The sequence below is a fragment of the Podarcis melisellensis genome (genome assembly GCF_964234715.1).
Source record: "Podarcis melisellensis genome assembly, chromosome: 7".
Classification (NCBI taxonomy): domain Eukaryota; kingdom Metazoa; phylum Chordata; class Lepidosauria; order Squamata; family Lacertidae; genus Podarcis; species Podarcis melisellensis.
Window position 1 is genome coordinate 64,899,272 of NC_138539.1, and position 22,229 is coordinate 64,921,500.

Genomic DNA, 22,229 nt, shown 5'->3' on the forward strand with positions numbered 1-22,229 from the left:
GAACTGTCCCCACCCACATGCCTTCTGACTCGTTTAGCAGAAGGTAGAAGTCTGACTGGGAAATTCCCCAGGGACACACAAAATAGACTGCTGTATTCGCCTCAGTAGGAAAATGGATGAGATAGAGAGAGAAGGGGGAAAAACACACCTGATTCTTCACTAAGATACCACACTACTGGCTGGGCAGGTAGCATAGCATTACATTAGAATCGTCCTGTAGGTTCAGGCTAACGTTCAACTATCCAGAACCCTTTTCTCAACCAGCCAGCCTCCTGTTCCGGCCACAAGCAAAAATGAACTATTCATATGCAGCTTTTAGCAAAATCAAATTAAATCCTAGCATTTGAAAGAACAGCCCTGCAGGATCAAATCAATGTCCACCTCACCCAGCATCCTGTTCCCACAGCGGCCAAGGAGATGTCTATGGGATGTCTGCAGGCAGGACCTGAGTACAACAGCATTCTCCTCTGCCATGGGCACTGTATGGCTGTGCTGACTTTCTGGGTCTCCCAGTCTAGCATTTATTATTTGTAGACATCAGGGCCATGACCAGGGCTGACCCGGGGAACAACTGACCTGACCCAGATCTGGCCATAAATCAATTCTGGGTGCAGAACTAATGCTCTGTTGTTTTTTTAAAGGGTGTTTTATTTAAAAAATGATTTACTCCTGCTTGGTGCTGGCCTATAGCCAGCAGGACTGCATGCTCAATGGATTTGCAAGCATCTTCCTTGCAGAGGAATCCATGCAGTAATTCTATATTGAGAATTGAATAAGAACAGCAGGAGTTCTCTGAAATATATATACAAAGACAGAGCAGCAGCTCTTTCTAAACCACACTGGGATGTGGTGGTAAGGGTGCGTGGGATTCAACAAGGTCACGTTTCCAGGGGCATTCAGTCTTGCCTGGTGGGGACTGAAGGCAGGATCTGCCCCAGGACCATATATTTCACTGCAATGCTAAGCAAGGGCAAAAGGGAATAGACTACTCCAAAGAACGCTTGAAGGATGACCCTGATCATGTCAGTGACTGTGCAATCATTCTAGCTTCAGCCAGCTGCTAGAAAACAGCAATGTGCAGGTCTTCCATGTGCTTTCCTGCACAATGGGGGCACAAAATAGACCTCACTAAACAGTTCCCCATGCTTGGAACGTACTGGGACACCCTTGCAAATTTGTGGTACTCTTGCCAACCAATGCTGGATCAGCCAAGGATTAAGAGGAAGTTGGAGAAATGCCTCTAAACACACATTGAAAGGATATTGAATAATCAAGTGCACTTCAGCATTTGACATATGGGGTGCTGATTCAAATCCATGGTAATGATTGTGAGAACAAGGACCAAGCATGTTCCAATCAAGTAAAGAGTAAGAGCATGTGATTTTCTGAAGTGTCAACAATTTCAACTGGTACAGCCTCTGGAAGTCAAAGAGGAAGCACTTTGTCAAATCTGAGGCTGTGATACTAACCTCACTGACGTCTTCGGCTGAAAGACCGCACTATAAAACCTTAAAAGGGTTTCTTTAAATTTCTTGGAAAATGGAACAATCAAAATCGGGATTTTATGAATATGCCAATTATTTGTAAACTGGTGCCACATGAATAAAACTAATAATTGCAATGTAAGGCCACTGCCTTCCATATTTATGCTCACAGACCCTTGATTATAATTTTGTTCCTCTTCAAGAGAATAAACTTTCCAAGAGCAAAGGAAAAAGCAGATTTAGAGTGGCCATGTTTAGGTTGACCCTGACTGTAATTTAGAACCTGAACAACATGCACAGAAATCCAGAATGAAGAGGTTACAGTTTGCTTAAAACATTTACTGGAAGCGAATGGTGATCATCTGCATGAGGAAGGAAGTATTTTCTTCTATGAGCCATTTCCTGCTTTTAATGGAAACATTCCTCCACTGATCATAGCAGGATCTCAAGATGCTCTGCATCACTTTGCTTTGATATCATAGTAGCTAGAAAAATAAAATGTGAACATGTAGGCCAGCTCTGGAAAGTCTTTGGAGGGACTACCCACCACTTTAATCACATTTCCTGTTTTTAACTCCTTAATTCTAACGTAGTTGTAGCCTGACAAAAATAACTTGAAGAAAACAGTTGCTATAAATACCCCAGGGTTCTTTTCTCTCTCCTTGCTTTGAGCTTTTTTAAAAAAGGGGTTTTTCATTGCTCTCCTGAAAGCAGAAAGGTACCTACTTTGCACAAAAAGCTACCAAGTTCCAGCAGAGTTCCCAAACCCCCAGCAGCACCACCCGTCACAAAGTTCTGGATGGTCCTCCAACAGGAAATGTAGGGAAAGCCAGTAAAAACCAACTTCCCGCTTCTGCCAGCACAAGTCCTGTGGGAGGAATTTTACCCACACACGTAGGCTGGATCTAACACTCTGATTTTGTGAGCGCAAGCAACATTTCAATAGCAGGAATTGCTTTCTCAAGTAGACACCCAAGTGCAAACCATATGAGATGAATAGCTGGCTGACTTCTACCACTGGCTAAGCCACTGGCATGGTTTAATCTGGGAATGGGTGCAAGAGGAGCTGGAGGACCCATCTCTCTTGATATGCACCTCTATGGAAGATGCAAAGAGCTTAACTGTGCCTCTTTCCCCCAATCTGGTGCCTCTATTCAATTTTTTTAATGCTATCAGCAGTCTTCATTGGTTTGAAAGAGACAAACTAAGTTACTTAAATATCTACTTTACAACACCACTCTATAAGCAGAGTGCTTATTCATAAACATATCAGTAATAGGTACATCTTAATTTAAACCCACTTTTTATTTAAAAAAAGGTACCACCCACCAAAACAAAACAAAAAATAATGCTTTAGTGTTTGGGCATTTAATCCACTATTTCCTTTTATGAACATAAACCATCCACTGGGTGCAAGGTGTTATTTTCTCCAAACCCTCCCATCACTATGATTTTATAAAAAATTATATGAAAATCTTCAATACACAAACTAGCTGAAAAGTGATAGGCGCTTATAAATCCATAAAGCTGTTAGCTGTTGCCATAATAATAACCTGTCATAGCCTTTACAAGATGAAATGACAGCAATTTTGCAAATGAAGAATGGGCTTAGAGATATGCAATGTTTATGAATTTAGTTTGGTTGTCACTCAAACATTATGAATATTACTTTTTAGAAAAATAAGAAAATGAATCCATTGATCTGAAAAAGGACTTCATCTGGGGGAAAATGCCTGGAATGTGATGGAGATTACAGAAGCCTAATTCTCACTGAAATACTTGTCTTCTCCTTGCATGGCCATAAAAATGCCAAAACCTTTGATGAGAGACAAGGGCTATAGTGCATTGGGTTTGGGGCAAAAAAAAATGGAAAATTCAATATAGGCAACCAAGTCAGAACAGCTGGCTAACTGGGCAACCATTCTGTCCCTTTTATTGTGTTACGAGTTGTCTCTGAGAAATGAGAATCCTCAAGCAGCCTAGGTTTTCATCTGTTACATAACAACAACACCATTATCCACCCTATCCACCCTTAAAAATATACACCTCAAGTGCCAAAGACCAGAATAAAGAGGTGCGTCTTCATCATTCACCCAAAACAGTAAAGTGAAGTTGGCAGATACACTTCTGTCGGGGGTTCCACAACTTGGGCACTGCTCCAGAGAATGCCCTTCCTGCAGCCAATCAGAAGCCGCAATTTGGTTTTCGAACGTTTTAGAAGTCGAACGGACTTCCGTAACAGATTCTGTTTGACTTCCAAGGTATGACTGTTCTTTATTCTGACCAAACTAAGCCTATAAGGAGTATACACTTTGAGAATACACTTTCCGAGTTAATGCTAAATACATTACTTCTGGTAAATGAGCCACCACAGCTGCTAGATCAGGGGTCAGCAAACTTTTTCAGTAGGGGGCCGGTCCACTGTCCCTCATACCTTGTAGGGGGGGCTGGACTATATTTTTTTGGGGGGGAAATGAACAAATTCCTATGCCCCACAAATAACCCAGAGATACATTTTAAATAAAAGCACATATTCTACTCCTATAAAAACACGCTGATTCCCAGACTGTCTGTGGGCTGGATTGAGAAGGCAATCGGGCCAGATCAGGCCTCTGTTTGCCTACCCATGCGCTAGAAGGTTGTGAAAATTTGTGTCTCAGGCTATTGTCTACCCATGTACTATCTGAAACCAAAGGGGCACATTAGTTGCCCAATGTGAAATATATTTGGCATTATTTTCAGCTCTCTCACCCCACTAAAAGATATAACTTGGGGTTCAAGGTTACCCGTGTGCCAATAATAATACTAATTTCTGTTACAATCTGCTTCCAGAACTTGTGTACACAGTTACATCTGCTAGTATGTTCCTTGTACCTTATAAGCCTGCTAGCATAAGGGGGAAATAGCTACTACAATTTGTGGTAGTCAGATCAGGGTTCAAAACCTGTGGTGGACCACTTTCAAATTAATCTCCCTAACATTAGCAGACATAGACCCAAAGGTGCAAATGGACCAAGGAGTTCAAGCTGGCATGCCACACATGGTTCCTTGTCTCTCTTTAATTCTCACAACATCCCAGTGAAGCAGGTTAGGCCAGTCACTATCTCTCAGCCTAATGTCACCCAGTGAGACTCCTAATTGACTTGAACCCTGGTCTTCCCAGTACTAGCTCAAACCACACCGCTGCACTGGATGCTATGATTCAGAACAGACAGAAGGAAACACTTATTCATACAGGGCATAATTAAACTATGAAATTTCCTACCACACCAGGTAGTGAGGGTCACCCAACTTAGACAGCCTTAAAAGAGTATTGCAGGAATTTGTGGGGGGATAAGATCATCAATGGCTACTGGTCCAGGATCAGAGGAGGGGGCCTCTGAATGCTAGTTGCTCAGAAGCAATTGTTGGTGAGGGCTATTCCTCTCATGCCCTGGGGTTCTCATAGGCATCTTGATGGCCACTGTGAGAAACTGGATGCTTCATTTGTTCCTTTGTAACAAAATCACGAAGACCAAATACATCCTACCGCTGCTGAACACTCAGGACTATTTATCATTGTGTGTGTGTGTAGACCCAACACAAATGTTAAAATATCAGTTCCTGGTACAGGAGCAGAACTGGATTAATTAAAAACCAGTGGATTTCTAGGTATTAGGTGCATAGAGGTATTTCAAACACAGAATGAAGGGTTTGAACATCCCAAGATCTGAACAAACATGAATTAGGGATTTTTTTTAAAGGTGGACTTTTGTAAACCACTTCGAATTTCTGCAAACTGCCTACAGATTTGCTCACAATCGCATGGTATATACCTGTTGTGAAACAAAGTAATGCAGACGATGCCAAGGATACTGTTTGTGCTGATGAAATTGTGAATTCCATATGCACAATGTCAAACACTCTGCCACTGCATGTAAAGTATACAGTGCAACAGACACAAATATGAGTATATGTCAAAACTCTATTTACTCTTCTATTTCAGAAAAGTAATGGGAAGATCATGGGGGCCAGGAATGCATGTAAGCAAATAGATGTACATACTTGCTGCATAATAAGCTGCACCACAAGCACAAATGGAATATATATGTGCCCAATAGATTGTCCCACACAGAAAGGACGTATGTGGTGTGTGGGATCACAGAAATTCAACTGCAGTGGCTCAATCTCAAGAGCGCACACATGTATTTCCAGTCCAAAGGGGATTGTCTGCATGGAATCACATGTGCAAGGAATCTTGGGGAAGAGAGAACTGGGCCATGGGAGTTTATGTGTTCTGTGTGCATTAATGGGTTCAGTTATTTACAGCACAATCCTAATCAGGTTTATTATTGAATTAAATGAGGCTTACTCCCAGGTAAGTAGGATTAGGATTGCAGCCTCAGTTTGCAGTCAAATTGTAACACCCATCCTTGTCTCAAGACTGCTGCATGCATTAAAGTCTGCGCAAACATTGGCAGCCTATTAAGATCTCATTATGCATGTTCAGATATTATGCTTCCTGAAAAGAATGTCATCTCTCAATGTGTTTGAAGATTTTAATAGAGAGCCCAATGAGATGCAAACAATTAATTAAATGCCACAAGGTAACAAGACAAACTGCAGTTTAGAAGGCTTGAACTGGCAAACTTTGATAAAAATGGGATACTTTTACACACTATGTACTACATGGTTTCTAAGTAGCTTCCTATTTACTCCACTCAGAGGGAAACTACAAAACTTTCCTAGTACACACCTTTAAATGTTTTTAACAGTTCACGCTTCATTTTCTACTTCCAAAGAATCATCATCAAAATGAACCATAATCTTATATACTTGGGAGAGTGGCAGAATGGAAAGTGATTTGTTTTTTTAGTGTGAGCTATGGCACTCAGCTCAAAATTCAACATTTGGAACTTATCTAACCTTATGAATGAAGTAAAGAACTGGAAAGCTGAAGATTTTTCACAGTTCAAAGTTAAGGGTTTAATAATTCTGAATCACTCCAAGCTACAGAACAAGTCCAGAGCTCTAATCTCATCCAAACATTAATAAAATTGTGAAGTGTTTCATTAAATTGAAATTGCTAAGCAGAGTGTAGAGAAATTTTAAAATAATGAAATGTTTGCTATTACAATGGCCCTGCTATACTGGTTAATGGATCATTCGATCTCACAATATTACAGCTTGGCTCCAGACTAAGGTTTACATTCAATTCACCAGCCAAGGTTTTTTTAAACCTAAAACTCCACCAAAAAAATTATGGATCAAAAAACATTATGTTGAAAGCTACTAAAGTCACGTGTTAGGAGGAAAACCCCCAAAACAAACCAAATTCTTTTCCTGTTGCCCACCAATAAACAGTTTTCATAGTTTAACTTACTGGTGAACCCAACTCTGTAAACTGAAGAGTGCCTGAGAATACTCTGATGTAGTAAAGGAGTTCACTGCTATGATTGTGCTTCAATACAAAGATTCAAACAGTTCATTTTATTTCTTTATTTATGGGGGGAAATGTCAAGCTTAGCAGTCACTTCAAGGTAGCCCATCCAGGAAAAAAAGTAATTGCCTACAGGTAAATTGTTAATTTTATTTATTTGCATTTATATCTCACCTCTGCTTCCCAGAAGTAAAGGGTGCTATTATCTCTGGTCAATCAGGTTTTGCAGCTGTGCAATACTCCCCCCTCTGCTACAAAATCTTTTTGACTCAACTTGCCTGCAGGTCTTCAGATTCTGTGCACCATAATCATCACACAGGCTGGGAGGTGGGGAGGGGAAGAACTGCATGGACTATTGTATTAGGTAAAAAGGTAAAGGACCCCTGGATTGTTAAGTCCAGTCAAAGGCGACTACGGGTTTGTGGCACTCATTTCACTTTCAGGCCGAGGGAGCTGGCGTTTGTCCACAGACAGCTTTCTGAGTCATGTAGCCAGCACGACTAAACCGCTACTGGCACACGGAGGACCATGACGAGTGCCAGAGCGCACGGAAATGCCGTTTACCTTCCCATCGCAGTGGTACCTATTTATCTACTTGCACTGGCATACTTTTGAACTGCTAGGTTGGCAGGAGCTGGGACAGAGCAACAGGAGCTCACCTCGTCACAGTGATTCAAATCGTCGACCTTCTGATTGTCAAGCCCATGAGGCTCAGTGGTTTAGACCACAGTGCCACCCACGTCCCTACTATTACTCTATCTGGCAGGGTGGAAAGCAATGAGAAAATATGGGGGCCAAGATCGCACAGGGGAAGTCTATGATACTGGATCTGACCCGTACATTTTATTCTTTTCATCCCATACCACCCTTTCGAATTATATACCCAACACAAGGAATCTAACAAAGGGACGATATGAATGGACTCTCTGTCCTTCCTATGGCAAAATGACTGGTATTGATGAACCGGAAGATATGTACAAACTCGCTACACATGAACAAGTTGCATACAAACACAGATTTGCCATGGATAAATTTAACAATATTTGGAATTCATTTTTATAAATACCATATTAGGTTAAGGTCTGGTTAGCTACAGTAACAATTTCCCCTCTTTTTTTGGTACACAATATCTTTTTCTGTTTTGTTTTCTTCATGGGTACTATTTCTTGTTTCTTCTTTTTGTGTCTTTTCTCACCCTGTGCATTTGTAATTTTGTACTTTTTGTTTTTCAATAAAGAATATAAAATAAAATAAAAACCATGAAGTGTTTAGTCAATACCTGGACGGTAATTGTACATCCCTGGGCCCATGCAACTGCCTGTTAATAAAAGCAAGGGTTATATATTTACACAACATTTTAAATCTTAGATAGAAGGGTTTAAACAACCAGTATTATATTAGCACACATAATGAAAGAAGGAACTTAAGTTCCAAATAAACATGACCTCAAAATGAAAGAATATTATATTCTGTCTTCTTTTCTTACTCATCACCTCTCAAAAATTTATGAGTTATGGTGGTTAAGCCTAGTATATTTTTTGTGTGCAGGGGACTGCCATAAGACCAAAATTTCACTGTCTTTGCCCACTATTGATCCTGGGTATTGAGAAACTGTTGAGATGGCAGTGCAGTGGAGCTTGGTTTGGGATAAAGCAATGCCCTTTGCACTACAAGTACGTTCATATGATTTGTGAGACTTCCTTTCTGTGGGTACTAGGGTTGCTTGGCCCCATGCCATTAGCAAGCTGCACATCCAATGGTATAGTTACGCCACTGCTCTGTGCACCTGAGCCACCATGACTCATACTGACTGGCTGGCCCTAAGTAGAATCAGTGCCAAATTGATCTGAGCAGAAAGACTTGTTCTTAGGTTCCTCCACACCTACAACTGTTTCAACCATTTATGGTTCTGTCCCTCTTGTGGATACAGCACCAAACCCATGTGGCCTTGGGCAAGTCACCAGTTATCATGTTCTCAGTCTGTAAAATGAAAATTATAATGGCATCCCACATACATAGGGATGCTGGGATGGCAAAACTTATGCAAATTTTAAGTTGCTTTTGAAGTGTTTTCCTCTTGCTGCGATTTCTGATGCTCGCCCTTGCTTTCTCTGCTGCTGTACTCCCTTGCCCCCATCCCAGCCTCTCTCCATTGCATGGCTTTTTCAGTCCTTTGCCTCCCGCCTCCTGTCTGGATCCCCACCCCGTACCCTCTCCCCCTCCTCTGGACCCTCTTCCTTTCCTTCCCTCTCTCCCTCTGCCAGGATCCACCTCCTTCTTCCATTCTCTGCCTTTCTCTGCTTTCCAGACTCTACCCTCTCTCTGAGGGCTTCCACAGAGCATTGGAAAAGCAGTGCCAGGGCTGCAGAAGCACCCAAGAGCCCTTACACTGCTTTCTCAAAATCAGGCAGGCTACGAGAAGGTGGCAGGGTCTATCCCCCCTCAAAAATGCAAAAAAGAAACCCTCAACAACTCTGTCTGGATTTTCACTTTTAGAAATATGGCAACCCTACACAATTCTATATTAACGGGATTAAATCCTCCTCTCCTGTCCACTGAAATCTTATCAGTGGAAAGGTGCAAGGGGTACCCTTTTAAGGATGAGATTTGGTGGCAATGAAAGCTCAAATGCCCAGTAAACCCAATTTAAATGACAGGTACAGGAGTTGTAAAGTTCAGGATACCCTGTTGTGTCAAGTTTCTAAAACAAAGTGTTGGCTCAGTGACAGGCACTAAACCATCCATCTTGCCATCCCTTGCCTAGCACCTCTGGGTATGTTGCCTGTCAGAGCAAAACCACACATTATTCAAGGATGACTGCAATGCGTTCTACATGGGGCTACCTTGTAGAAGGTAACTTGGAAAGTACGATTAAACCAGAATGCAGCTGCTAGACTGTATTTTTGTTGGAAGCTGCCCAGAGTGGCTGGGGCGACCCACTCAGAAGGATGGGGTATACAAACCAACCAACTAACCAACATTATTATTTCTGATTCTAAATCTCTTGGTAACAGTTAGAGCAACAGTGGCATGTCACTGGAAGTCAATGACCATACCAATGTGTACATAAGGGACTCTGGGACAAACATCACCAAGGAGAACAAACTTGCTCATCATTTTTTTTTATGAAAAAGGTGACACAAATCAGATCCTACTGGATTAACTAGGACAACTCTGCTAGGGCAAGTGATCAGCTGCCATTTGGCTCCTTCTCTCCCTCAACTGCATCCATCCTCACCTCTCTGAACCATTTGCAATCAAGCTGGTTATTCCTACACAACTTAAAGGATTGATGCCAGTTTCCAAGTTTCTCTCTTTTGTCTCCATTACTTATTCTTTTGGGGGTCTTCACTTTTAGACTGAAAACCAGAGGGCAGGGACAGTCTTGTTCTTAATCTGCTCACAGTGCTTAGTAATTATAGGCAAGTGAGAAATAACAACTCCTTATCACACATCACAAATTTACTATTGGAATGAACTCATCTTACAACTTACTGAAATATTCACATAAGTCTGTCCAAGAACTCCTGCTAACCGTATGACAACTTTCACCCCTATTCTTCTGCCCTCCCTTTTGCTTTCCAGTATGTTGATTCCCTCGATACCTGATTGCATCTGATTTTGTATACCGATCTGAAAACTGTCTATAAGTAAAAAAACGGGGGGGGGGATAGCTATGTGGTATTTTAAAACACTAACACATTTCTGACATAAAATTTCATAGGTAAAAGCTACTTCAGCAGACACAGGGGCAATATCCTAAAGAGAGAAAAAAGGTTTTCCCGAAGACGTCTCAAGTAATAAACACTTTTACTTTAAGTCTTTCAGACTTTGGTGTCTATAAGGACTTCATTTGTTTTTACAATTAACATTAATTTGTATTTGAAAAACAGTTCTGTTAATATCCTGTAACACTAGCGGGGATCATTGTACTGGCTTTCACTAGCACAATGGTTTCACTGAATACAACCCTAAGTGTCATAGCTGAGAAGGGATCTGATTTTCTGTTTCCTTGGTCTATTCCCAACGCCCAGCCCATGGTACCATCTGTGGCAACAGTTCCTAAGCCCTACTTAGCCAAGCAACAGTTTGCTATAGATTTAAGTATGCCATCTAATCTAGGTCAAACACTGAAGCTCTACTGCAGAAAGCAAAATACAGATGTACCACACTTCATTTGATCAAGGACAGCAGCGGCACGTCCGAAAGTACTGAGTAATCAAGCGGTTCATATGCATACACAAACCTTCACACATCTTGACTCTTGCCACTACTTTCAGCAAAGCACAACTTAAATGCCTGTAGACCTGGACCTATGTTATATTGAATATGCTTGAAAATTAGTGTGGACAATGGATGTAGAAAGGAGGTAAAAAGTGATACGTTATTTCAAGAGTCCTGTGTACATGTGCCTCAATGCACATATGTAGATTTTGGAGGAAAAATCTACCTCCAGTAGCAAGCTTCCTGTGCAATGCCAGATAGTACTCAATAGGTTCCTCTGTCTGAGGCAGGAAGTCAACGTGTACTCAGCAACCCTTAAAATCAATGTTGGCCAAAGTATCTCGACCAAAGAGATGCTTATTGGACACTCTGGAACACTCAGTTTCATAACACATGCAGCCTCACCCCATCCCTGTTTCCTTGGGAGAAGCTCTTGCTCTGCTCAATGGGGCTTACTCCTAAGTAAGTGGGGACAAAACTGCAGCCTAAAAAACATCGCTGCAAACTGAGAATGGCATTAGCTAACATTGTGAGAGGAGGAACTGCACTGAGAGATCCACCAATGTAGCAACCTTCAGGATCCCTGAAGTTTATGGCAACAGCAGGATCAGCACAATGGGCAAAACTGCACATAAGTTGCACGCTGGTTCTGGCACATTACACTGTTCCTGCTTCACAGTCTCCTGCTCCCTGCTGCCACAAAGTGGTAGCTGCAGGAACTTCAGGCATGCCTCAGCATGCGCCCAGACTGGGCAGAGATGCTATCACTAGACTACAACGTACCAAACTTTAAATAACTTTTAAGATCCTTGAGTGCTCATATTTTTAAACGAAACTCAGTTCTAAGTAGGCACAGATAATTTGCTTGTTAAATATATGCTTTGATGAATAGAAATCTTTAAAAATAATGATATTGAAAATAACACCCATTACATATTTTATACCTAAACACGTTTATACAAGTTTCTTTTATCATCTGAGGGAGTGGGTCAAGTCAAGCTTCCCTTAAAAGTGCTATTCTCACACATTTTCTTACACAATGGCATTCTGGTATCATACACAAGTGACCAGATTTTATATAATGGATTTGTAAAACAACAACAGCAAAGTTGTTTTTCATAACTATTCAAAAATGTATGAAAAATGAAGGTGGATGATAACAAAAACAACAATTCAGAGAGATTAGCACTGATAGAAGATGCTATAATTATATGGGTTATTTGAAAAGCATTCTAAGAATTATATACAATGGATCCACTGAAGGGAAAAAGCTTTAAGTAGTGATATAGAATTTATTTTATTTTTTAAATCATATCTGTTTCTACTACAGTTTCAGAGGCTTAAAGATTCCTACCTGTTGGAGGAAGACAGTCTTTCCAATCAAAATAACCTGCATAAATGCCAGGTTCCAATGAGCCTACTATCGGATCAGCCTTTAGTTCAATGTACATTTCAAACAGTCGTTGATCAAGTTCTTTTAGTGAGTCCATGCTAACCTAAAACAAAAAGGTACAAATATGATTATTTACAATAGTATTATTGTGTGTAAATCTCCTCTCATTTACTAAAAAAAAGCCATGCATCTAATACTTTTATAATGTTATACAATGTATATTTTGGAAGTCAATATTTCTGTTTAAAAAAATGAACAAAGAGCCAAGAAGCTTCATAAGAAGCTGGCAGATTCCTCAAAGTCAGATGGATGGTATTTTTTGCCAGGCAGAATATTATATATTCCTTAATCATTCACTTGGACTGAGATGTTGTCCTGCCTGCTAGGATATGCGGAAAAGCTTCTACCTATTGATTTCTCTTCTTTTTATAGAAACCTGACTGAGTGAAGACCCAGGAATTTGGTAGTAAGATGAAGGACAGCTAAGAAATCCTTTTACAGGGAGGCTCTCAAAATGCACAACAGAGGACATTGGCTCCAATACTTCCCCAGCACGAAGGCACCGGGAATAAATTTGTGACAACCAAAGGGCAAAATTAAAAGTATGTTGGCCTGGGCACTTATGGATGATGTGCATCAAAGCCTTATTATATTCAGTTCTGTGCTGAAACAAGAATGGAATAATAAGTAACGACAAAATTGTAACATCACAGATGTCTATATAGTATGATTTTGAGTCCTAAAGACTAGCCATCAGACTTTGTAAGTGTGAAAGGAGCAAAGATTAAAGGATTCTATCAAAAAGGACACTGCAGGATAGATAGTGATATTTAGGTTTTAACCAACATTAGTCAAACCAATGGACAAGTAAGACTTGGCCAATATAGCTAAAAATCATGCAGCAGTACAAATTATGAGTAGTAAAACACAATAGAGATCTGGCAAATATAAGTACTGATGGGATGGTTTCATTTTGCCTCTCATGCCAGCACATTCCCTGTCTTTCTTCCTTAGCACAGAGAACTAGGGCTCAAAAAAAAGGAGAGAGTTCTGCATGCAGGTGCCATAGTGCTGCACTATGTTATTTTTCTGGCACATCTAATTTCCAAAGGGCTGGAACAGGCTCCAAGAATAGAGCTGTGATGGTACATGTGAGCAGGGTGGAGCAAAAGGATGGGTGGTAGGTATGTTTTGCTACTCAGCTGCATGTTGGGGGCAACTTCGACTTACCCAAGTGAGGGGCAAATGTTAAGGTTGAAGAAAAGGAATGGTTGAATGTAATTTACAAAAATATAGCCACCATAAATACACCTTTGTTGTGTCCTAGAAAATGTCAAACAGGCTTACTATGAAAAGTATGCACACTTCTGTGAAAGAAACGAAGTGTATAGTCCTAATAAGTCAAAATATTAGAGATTAAAAAGTAAGTTATCAATTTACAAAAAGTCAGGACAATGAGACATCATTTCCCGCCCACTTTTGACATTTCTCTTCTTTGTTAAGAAGCAAAACCCCAGCACTTGGCTGTGGAGTTTACCTTTAATATATTTTTTAAAAAATGTTTTATATACCTTTGGAATTTTTTAATGCCACAAAAAACTATTACAACTATGTACCACTGACTAAAATTGTTCATAGAAATTTGATAAACGGATGAACATGAATGCAGACACCTTCCCTATCATGAGCTCAAAAAGCTGAGCCTTTTTCATTTAGAGCAAAAAGGGGGGGAGAAATTAAAGAGGTTTATCCAATTAGTAACAAAAAAGCATCCACTTAACATACATTTCCAGCAGCAGGTTCAGAACAAGCAAAAGAAAATGTCATAATCCAGTCCGTAGGCTAGATTTCTCTAACCCCATTTTTTCTATTGCATTAGCCTGTTGCTTATCAACTGATGGATCCCAACAGTTGGACCCCAATAGGCTGGTAGGCTTTGCATCCTAAGTCCAACCTGCTTCTGCAGTAGGGTTGCTAGTTTAGGTCTCCAGGCTGGTTGCTGTCCAGCTGCCATCTACAGAAACAACACAGATTTTCCTGACCAGCTTCTCTGTCTTTTTATCAGTCCTGTAGTTTACAACAGAGCATTTTGGCTTCATTCTGCAGGGATGTGGCTAGAGACTCCAGTTTACGTGCATTTGCTTGAAACTCATCTACCTTTACCTTTTCACACAGCATGCAATGCATTTAAGGAATTGCTACAATGATGCAACACTAGTCATTGATTCAATTTTTTTTTTACAAAGAATTGGACAAATTCGCAGATAGCAAATCTTACAAGAACTTCCAGCTATAATTCAGGACAATGTAGTCTCCAAGTGCAGAAGATGTATACTTCTGATTACCAGATGCTGAGGCCACACAGTAAATGGCTGTGCTCAGCATACACTATGTATGAGTTTCCTAAGGTATTGTGATTTATTTTGGGAGCCTACTGAAAACTGAGACTGAAAGAACTGAGATCAAATACTTACTTGAGTGATTTTTTCAGCTCCTTGGAAGCCATGTTTCTCAAAGTGTTCAGCTAGGTTTAGGAAAGTGTGACGTTCTAGATAGCAGCAGTTGCTAAGCACAATTAAAAGTCTCCGCTCCTAAATCAAGGAAGATTTCAACAAAAAAATGAATTAATGGTACAAGAGAGACACACAGGTAAACAATTTTGCTAAGAAGAAAGCAAATTATGACCACGGGCCAATACTGAGACTTTAAAATAAAATTGTCTGAAAGACAAGTGTAACCTTAACATGGGCACACAATACACTATTCAGATGAATTGCTAACCTATTTGCATAGGTGAACCAGCAAGTCTGGTTATACAGCATTGTCCCCAACCATGAGATTCTTGCTGCAACACTGCCTACCTGTCCTTGATTGGGCAGTGGAGTTTCTGTATCATTGCTATTTGGCTACCACTTCCATAAGGTAGAGGCCATTTTTAACTCCTCAAAATGTACTGCTAATCTCTCTTTGCCATAACTGAAGCTGTTTACCAGAGGTCTAAATAGGGGAGTTCGGAACATAAATATAATTTTCGATAGGGCTTTCATCTTAATTGCAACTAATCTGTCCATAATAGCAAGATTGAGCTTCCACCCGGACAAAGCCTTATTTATTTGATCCCACACAAGGCCATACTTAATGATAAAAAAATACATATTTAGATTTTTGTTCTATGTATGCCCAAATACCTGACTGAGAAAGAATGCACCTGAAAATTTAATAACATGGAGAACTCCTTTTGGATCTTCGGAGCAATATGAAAAAACGTGGGATTCTGATTGATTTATTTTTTTAATCTACCTTCAGGCCAGTAACCAATTCAGACTCAACACCAACTTTTAAGTAGATAAATGAAGGGCTCAGAAAAGGTAAGAGCGATACCACTCACATGGATTCCTAGTAAGTATTCCTTTGCTTTAATTTTAACAACTTTGATTTCTGGATTGTGATGCAGCTTTTTGTTACACCAGCATAATTTACACTGGCACATATGATGCTAGCTTCCTCTCATTTGGATTACTCTGCCCGTATGTGTACGTAAAGGTAAGTCACACTTACCAAAGACAAACTGGAGTCTTCATGGATACTTCCAAATAAATCTGAAGATGAAACATCAGCTGAAAGACTGAAAGATTTTGTAAGAAGTTACAGGTGAAGTACTTGTTCTAAATACTTAAGAATGTATCTCTACGTTACTAACTCAAATGGGGTTTTCGCTACTTAAACCCAAAGAGAAACAGGTTGCCTATTTGTAACTGCGGTTGTTGCAAGTGGTCATCTGTGCAGTATGGGATCTATGCCCATGCAAAGCGCCGTTAAAGAACTTTTGAGAGCTTGGTGATAAAAGGTTTTGGCAGGAAGCCTGCTCCCACACCTCAAAGGGCATGGGTTTTCACCTTCCTGTTCAAATTATTTTTCTTCACTGTCATACAGGCAGCATCTGTAGGGATCTTCAGTTCCCTCTCTTTCAGTGGGTGGGGAGTGAGCTAGGCCTTATTTCAAATATAAAGACATACCCCCTATATGAGACTGCACAGATCCCACAAAGAAGAACCTGCAGTTCAGAAAAGGTGCTGAGAATGGTCTGTAAGAATTCTTAACCTCCCTCACAGAACTGCAGCTCCCAGGGAAGGAATGATTCTGTTTAAACAGTATTAGGGACATGCACTTAGACCAGGGATGCCCAAACTTTTTTCAAGGAGGGCCGGAATTGATGAAGTGAACATGTGTGAGGGCCGACCAAGGTTGTTGCTTTTTTTAGGATTGAAGTTGTTGACCTTTTTTTTTTTACAATTTTACCCCAAAGTTGGTGAGCTTCTTTTAGGATTTTACCCCAGGATTAGATCGACTGGTGGGCCAGATTAGGCCCCCCGAAACAGACTTTGGACATGCCTGACTTAGACCTTTTGGAGTATGGCTGGAATACAATGGGACCTCTGGAGTTAACGGCTCATGAACAATCTCGGCCTAAGTCATGGACTGGAAACATGTGGCCCTCCAGATGTCAGATTTAAATTGCCATTTTCTCCAGCTGGCATAGCCAACAGCCATGAATGATGGGAGTTGTCATACAATAACAATCTGGAGGACTACAGGTTTGCCATCTCTGGCCTAAGCCATCATTTTAAAGTCGTTTGTTCAGAAACATAATATCTAAATTAAAAAAACAACACAGAAACAACTCCATAAACAAGAACCAGAACACTGGAAGAATACCAATAAACTAAGACGAGCTAAAGATGCTGCTGAATAGATATGCTTTAGTGTTGGCAGTTGAGAGACAATGAGGGAATGAGCAGGAACTCTGCCTCAGATGATTTCCCTTAATGAGAAGCATGGCACCATTCTCCATGGGGAAATGGTATTCTGCTCTTTGCATGCACATCAACCAGTAATGCAGGCTTCCTCAACCTCAGCCCGCCAGATGTTTTGAGACTACAATTCCCATCATCCCTGACCACTGGTCCTGCTAGCTAGGGATCATGGGAGTTGTAGGCTAAAAACATCTGGAGGGCAGAGGTTGAAGAAGCCTGCAGTAACAGAACCAGAAACCACTTGTTAAACTTTGGAATAAGTAGAACATGGATTACTGCCAAAAAGACCACGACCAGATTATTTTACTTACTGTGTATTATCTACATCACTATCAGGCTTGGTACTTAGCTGTTCCAGGAAGTCAATGAATACCTGTGAAGGATGAACGGAGGGGGAAATCACTATTTAACATCACTACTTTGATTGTTAGGAACATCATTAGCCATTGGCAAACTCTCAAACCACATATTCATAGCATTTCCCCCCTTCACTCTCACAACCTCCAATTTAACCAAATTTTAATGTCCTGTGTCATCACAGTTTTTGTATTTTATTACTCAGACCTCTCCACTTGAGAGCTGAAATTACACTAATAGAAGGTGTAATCTATGACAACAAACCCACACTTTTATAATAAGTGTATGCCTGTACCAATGGTTGCAGTTCTTCATGTTTCAGTTGTGCCTGTTGCTAAAAGCAGGAACTCCACATTATGAGGAAAACACACCCCAGCTCTGTCTTTTGTTCATAAGCCAAATGCAGATAGTGGATAGACTTGCAGGAAGAAATCAGTGGAAGAAGTTGCTTAATCCTGAAGCAGGTTTTAAACAGCACCACACTGTTCTTGGTTGCACAAAGTAGTTGTGTATTTGAAATGTGAACTCCTCCCTCTCTCAAACCTGCAGGCCTCAGTTCAGACCCCTCTGTTCAGCTACATGGCTTGGTCATTTGCAGCCAGGCCTTCCTCTTACTCATGATCTCCAGTTGTACATGGAAGAGGCAGGGTGCATGCAATTCTGAGTCAGGACTAGCTCTAAGGGAGCTTTGCACAACACAAACTCATATCTGAGAGGGAAGAGTTCACATTCTGAGCTACCTACTCTTGAACCCTCTAACCCACCCCTAACAGAACTAGACTATATGCTAACTGTATGAAAAGCGAATGCTCTCCTCGATTTCTCAAGTATATAGAATTCAACAGACACACATTTACTGCTTAGAGAACTGCCTTAAGCCACACATTTAGATTACCTGCATAATATCAGTGCTCAGTCGGCACACCTCTTCCTGTATTTTTGGATGCTGAAAAACCTAAAGAACAGAAAATGGTAACTGAAAAAAGCAAGCAGGGGAAAAACCTTTTAAATTAATAAGACAAAAAAATGAGGACATTGGTGATAGAGTAGAACAGTAAATTCTTAAGGCCAGACTTAGAACTTCCTCTTCACTCTTTCTCATGCCATTCCTGGTTATTACGTTAGAATGAAGAAAATGCACAGGCAGGAACAGATTATTGTTCTATACATGTAATAGGTTGAGATGATTTCAGTGTTGTCAGGGAACTGCCATCAGAGCCAGAGGCGGAGGGAAGGCTCCAGTGGGATGCCGTAGAGGGTCCCAGTAGGGAGAGAGGCAGCCCATCTGCTGGGGAAGGAAATCAGCGTAGCACCAGTGGAGAAGGGGGGCAGAAGGGGGAATCGGCGAGGGGGCTCCAGGACTCCTTGTCAGAGACCAGCGGGGAGAGCACGGGTCCTCCGTTGCCCACACCCTCCCTGCGCAAAAGACTTCCGCTCAGGGAGAGTAGGAGGAGACTCGGCGTCAAAGAACTTCTTTGCTGGAAGAAGTTCAAGAAACGCCCACTGACGGATTCTGCCAGCGATTGAGACAGCCACGGATGGGTGGCTGTCTGGACAGAAAGGGTTCACCCAGGTAACCCAGCCAGCCAGGTATGGCGACAACTTACGCACGAGCAACCCCTAGAACCATTACAAGTGTCCATCATGCTATTCATACCCTTGAATTTCCCCAAACACAACCTGACATGACTTACGCTGGTCTCTCCAGGTTTGCAGTCCAGGACACCTTTAAGTGACTGCAGAGAATGCACAATACACTGCTCAAACTGGGATGGCTAAAAGGTAGAGAATAAACAAGAAATTACTTCTGAAACCTAGAAATCATGACTGCAGTGGAACAGTCCTGGTTTCCAATCAACCATCTATTTAAAGCTCCCGCTCTCAATGTCCAGTCAGACCATACTGGGATTTATATGCTTGTTATATTGTGTAACAGCTGTAGTGCCATGTTAATTGGAAGTCAATGTTGCAATCTCATTATTAAAAATACCTTATCTATTCAGTTAACAATACAGGGCTCTCCTCTCTCCTTAACAAATCGCAGGCTGAGAAATAGTAACACAGCAAGCTTCAAGACTGAGTGGGAACTTGATCCTAGTCTGATATTTTACTAGCTCTCCATATACTGATATATGTATAAATTCAAATAAATGTAATTGCATTTAATAACATTGATCCTGGCTTATCAGGACAAGATGACTAGGGCATGTATCAGTTTTCACTGATATGAGGGGATAGAAAAGGGTGGGATTTTCACAGAAGAGTAAGAAGAAATGAGGCTACTTTTCACCAGCAACTCATGCATGGGGTTAAGCTACTATATCTTCATAACTCACCCACTGAAGTATATTAGGCTGAAACGAAGACTGGGCCCAAGACCCCCCCAGCCAGTTTCATAGTGAGCAGGGAGTTGTACTTAGACTACAAAACCCATCATTCAATACAGATGCCTAAAGACATAGCAGCATACCCACCAAACTGGTTAAGCCTTCATTGTCCACCACCCAGTCTTCTTTTTCAGCTAATCTCTTTACATCTGCAAAAGGAGACAAGTTTTTAGACGGTTATTTTTCTATTTAAAAAAAATTAAAAATGAGGAAAGCCCTCTGTGTATCACTGTAGTGATTTGTCATCCAAATACATTGCCACTGGTACCTTAAAAAGACGGCAGCAGCTTTATTACGCACCAAACATGCTTACAGCAAGGCAAGTCAGCTAATTATAGGCATGTAACAGGTTGGATATAAAGCATGCTGTGCCACAGAGATTATGTATGAAATAGTTGTTTTATGATAAAACACTAATGCAGCATATTGAAGCCACAAGAATGAAAATGACTGTTGTGAAGACCAATACTTGTAATCCTTTGCTGAATTGTCATTTTTACTTTTAATATGACACAGCCATGCACCCAGTTTACTAAAACACTTGAAAATAAGAGCATTGAATGGTACGCTTGACATATACGAAGGTAAAAATCACAAAGAGGATAACAACATTTAGGGGGAAAATCCAACCAGAAGGACACTCGTGTTGATATACAACCAACAAGACAGATAAAAAAGTGTATTTTACTACCTTCAGCTGTATGCTGTAATGTGATCATTATACAACGAACTCTGAGATCCAAAATAAGATCCTGGATGATCTGAAGCATATCATTTGGTATTTCAAGCGCAGCAAGAGATTCATAACTAAGCCTGGAAAATGAGGGAAAGAATGTGAAGTTATAGTTTTTGATGTAGTTCAGATGCTAAGGGGAGTCTTTTTAAAAACTTTAAAAACTTTTTTAACAAAGCATTTTCATAGCGTTTTTATATGTGTGTAGATTCCACCCTGGTTTCATATGGATGTAACAATTTCCATTCCTGTTTGGGTAGAATCACTTAAAGAACTTTTAAGAGCTATAAACTAATATTTAAGCATTCTAAATAAATAATTATTTTCTCCTATTTGTGTGTGTGTGTCACTACATGGTCCCAAGAGCCTAGAGGGGACAATATTGATGCTTTGATAACACACTCTGGTTTTGTTTTATTTTTTTAATCACGGTTGCTAGGCAACGCTGTAAGCCATCTTCTCCCCAACCCCCAGCTAACAAGCTGATGCCTGATTCCATCTTTTGAGTGCTTCCCACTTGCCATAATTTCTATAAATACTATTTGTCAACAATCTACTCCAGTAAAGGTACTGAGCGGACACCTGGATAGTTGCACTGCTTAAATACTGCTTACACCTTCTTGCCTTTGCTCTCCGTGTCTCAGCCATCCATTTCCCTGGGTTGTTGATCTGGATCAGGGCCAAGCTGTCATAACACCATGACTCCCAATTGTTTGGCTTCACACAGGACCCATGACTGGGTCAGAGAACAGAGCTTACTGAAGCTTAACCCCATGCCACTTATCCCAATGCACACAGGTGTTCTACTGAGTTACCACAGTACTTACCTAACTGTCTGGATGACATGAGGCAACCATTGGCCAGAAAGTTCAGATTTCATCTCCCAGCCACCATATTCTCTCAGTTCACTTTCTCCAAGGCTGAATGGAAGCAAAGCACCACGGATCAGTTTGACCAGGGACTTCATCACTTGCTGAATCATCATCTATAACAGGAAAAGGAAACATTTCGTGGATAAACACCGGAACATGTGTAACAAGTTGTGTTTTATGTAACCAGTTAATTCATAAGACCAGGGCTTTTTTTCAGGCGGAACTCACTGGAACTCAGTTCCAGCACTCTCAGATCAGTACCACTGCCATTAAAAGAGAACAAGGGAGACATTCATGGTGAGCTAACTGCTAAATTATTCTACTTATTTCTAATTCAATGCTTATATCAACTAAAACAACAACAGACTATAACTGGGGTATCTCCTGCTCATTCCATCCTCGCCTCCAATTTTATTTAACTTATACCTAATGTGCAATAAATAGACAATGGAAAGGCTATTATGTGTATAATATGTGAATGTCCAGAGAATCTACTGCAGATCTGCCACCTCAGAGAGAGCCAATTCCTGCCCTGCCTAACTGCAC

General features: G+C 40.7%; 1 protein-coding gene across 3 annotated transcripts in view; it reads right to left on the reverse strand.

Moving 5' to 3' along the window:
• Positions 1-22,229, reverse strand: part of EXOC2 (exocyst complex component 2) — a 78,400-nt gene that overhangs the window by 11,482 nt on the left and 44,689 nt on the right. For 2 of the 3 annotated variants that reach the window (XM_081918177.1, XM_081918176.1), the window contains exons 15-23: positions 21,639-21,796; positions 20,770-20,891; positions 20,166-20,227; positions 19,386-19,466; positions 18,587-18,646; positions 17,646-17,707; positions 16,079-16,145; positions 14,995-15,111; positions 12,482-12,623 (exon numbers count right to left, since the gene is read on the reverse strand). In XM_081918177.1, the coding sequence (XP_081774303.1) occupies positions 12,482-12,623; positions 14,995-15,111; positions 16,079-16,145; positions 17,646-17,707; positions 18,587-18,646; positions 19,386-19,466; positions 20,166-20,227; positions 20,770-20,891; positions 21,639-21,796 (871 nt within the window). Of the gene's footprint in view, positions 1-8,116; positions 8,222-10,398; positions 10,548-12,481; positions 12,624-14,994; positions 15,112-16,078; positions 16,146-17,645; positions 17,708-18,586; positions 18,647-19,385; positions 19,467-20,165; positions 20,228-20,769; positions 20,892-21,638; positions 21,797-22,229 lie in introns of those variants that run through there. The other variant, XM_081918178.1, reaches the window with a different exon arrangement.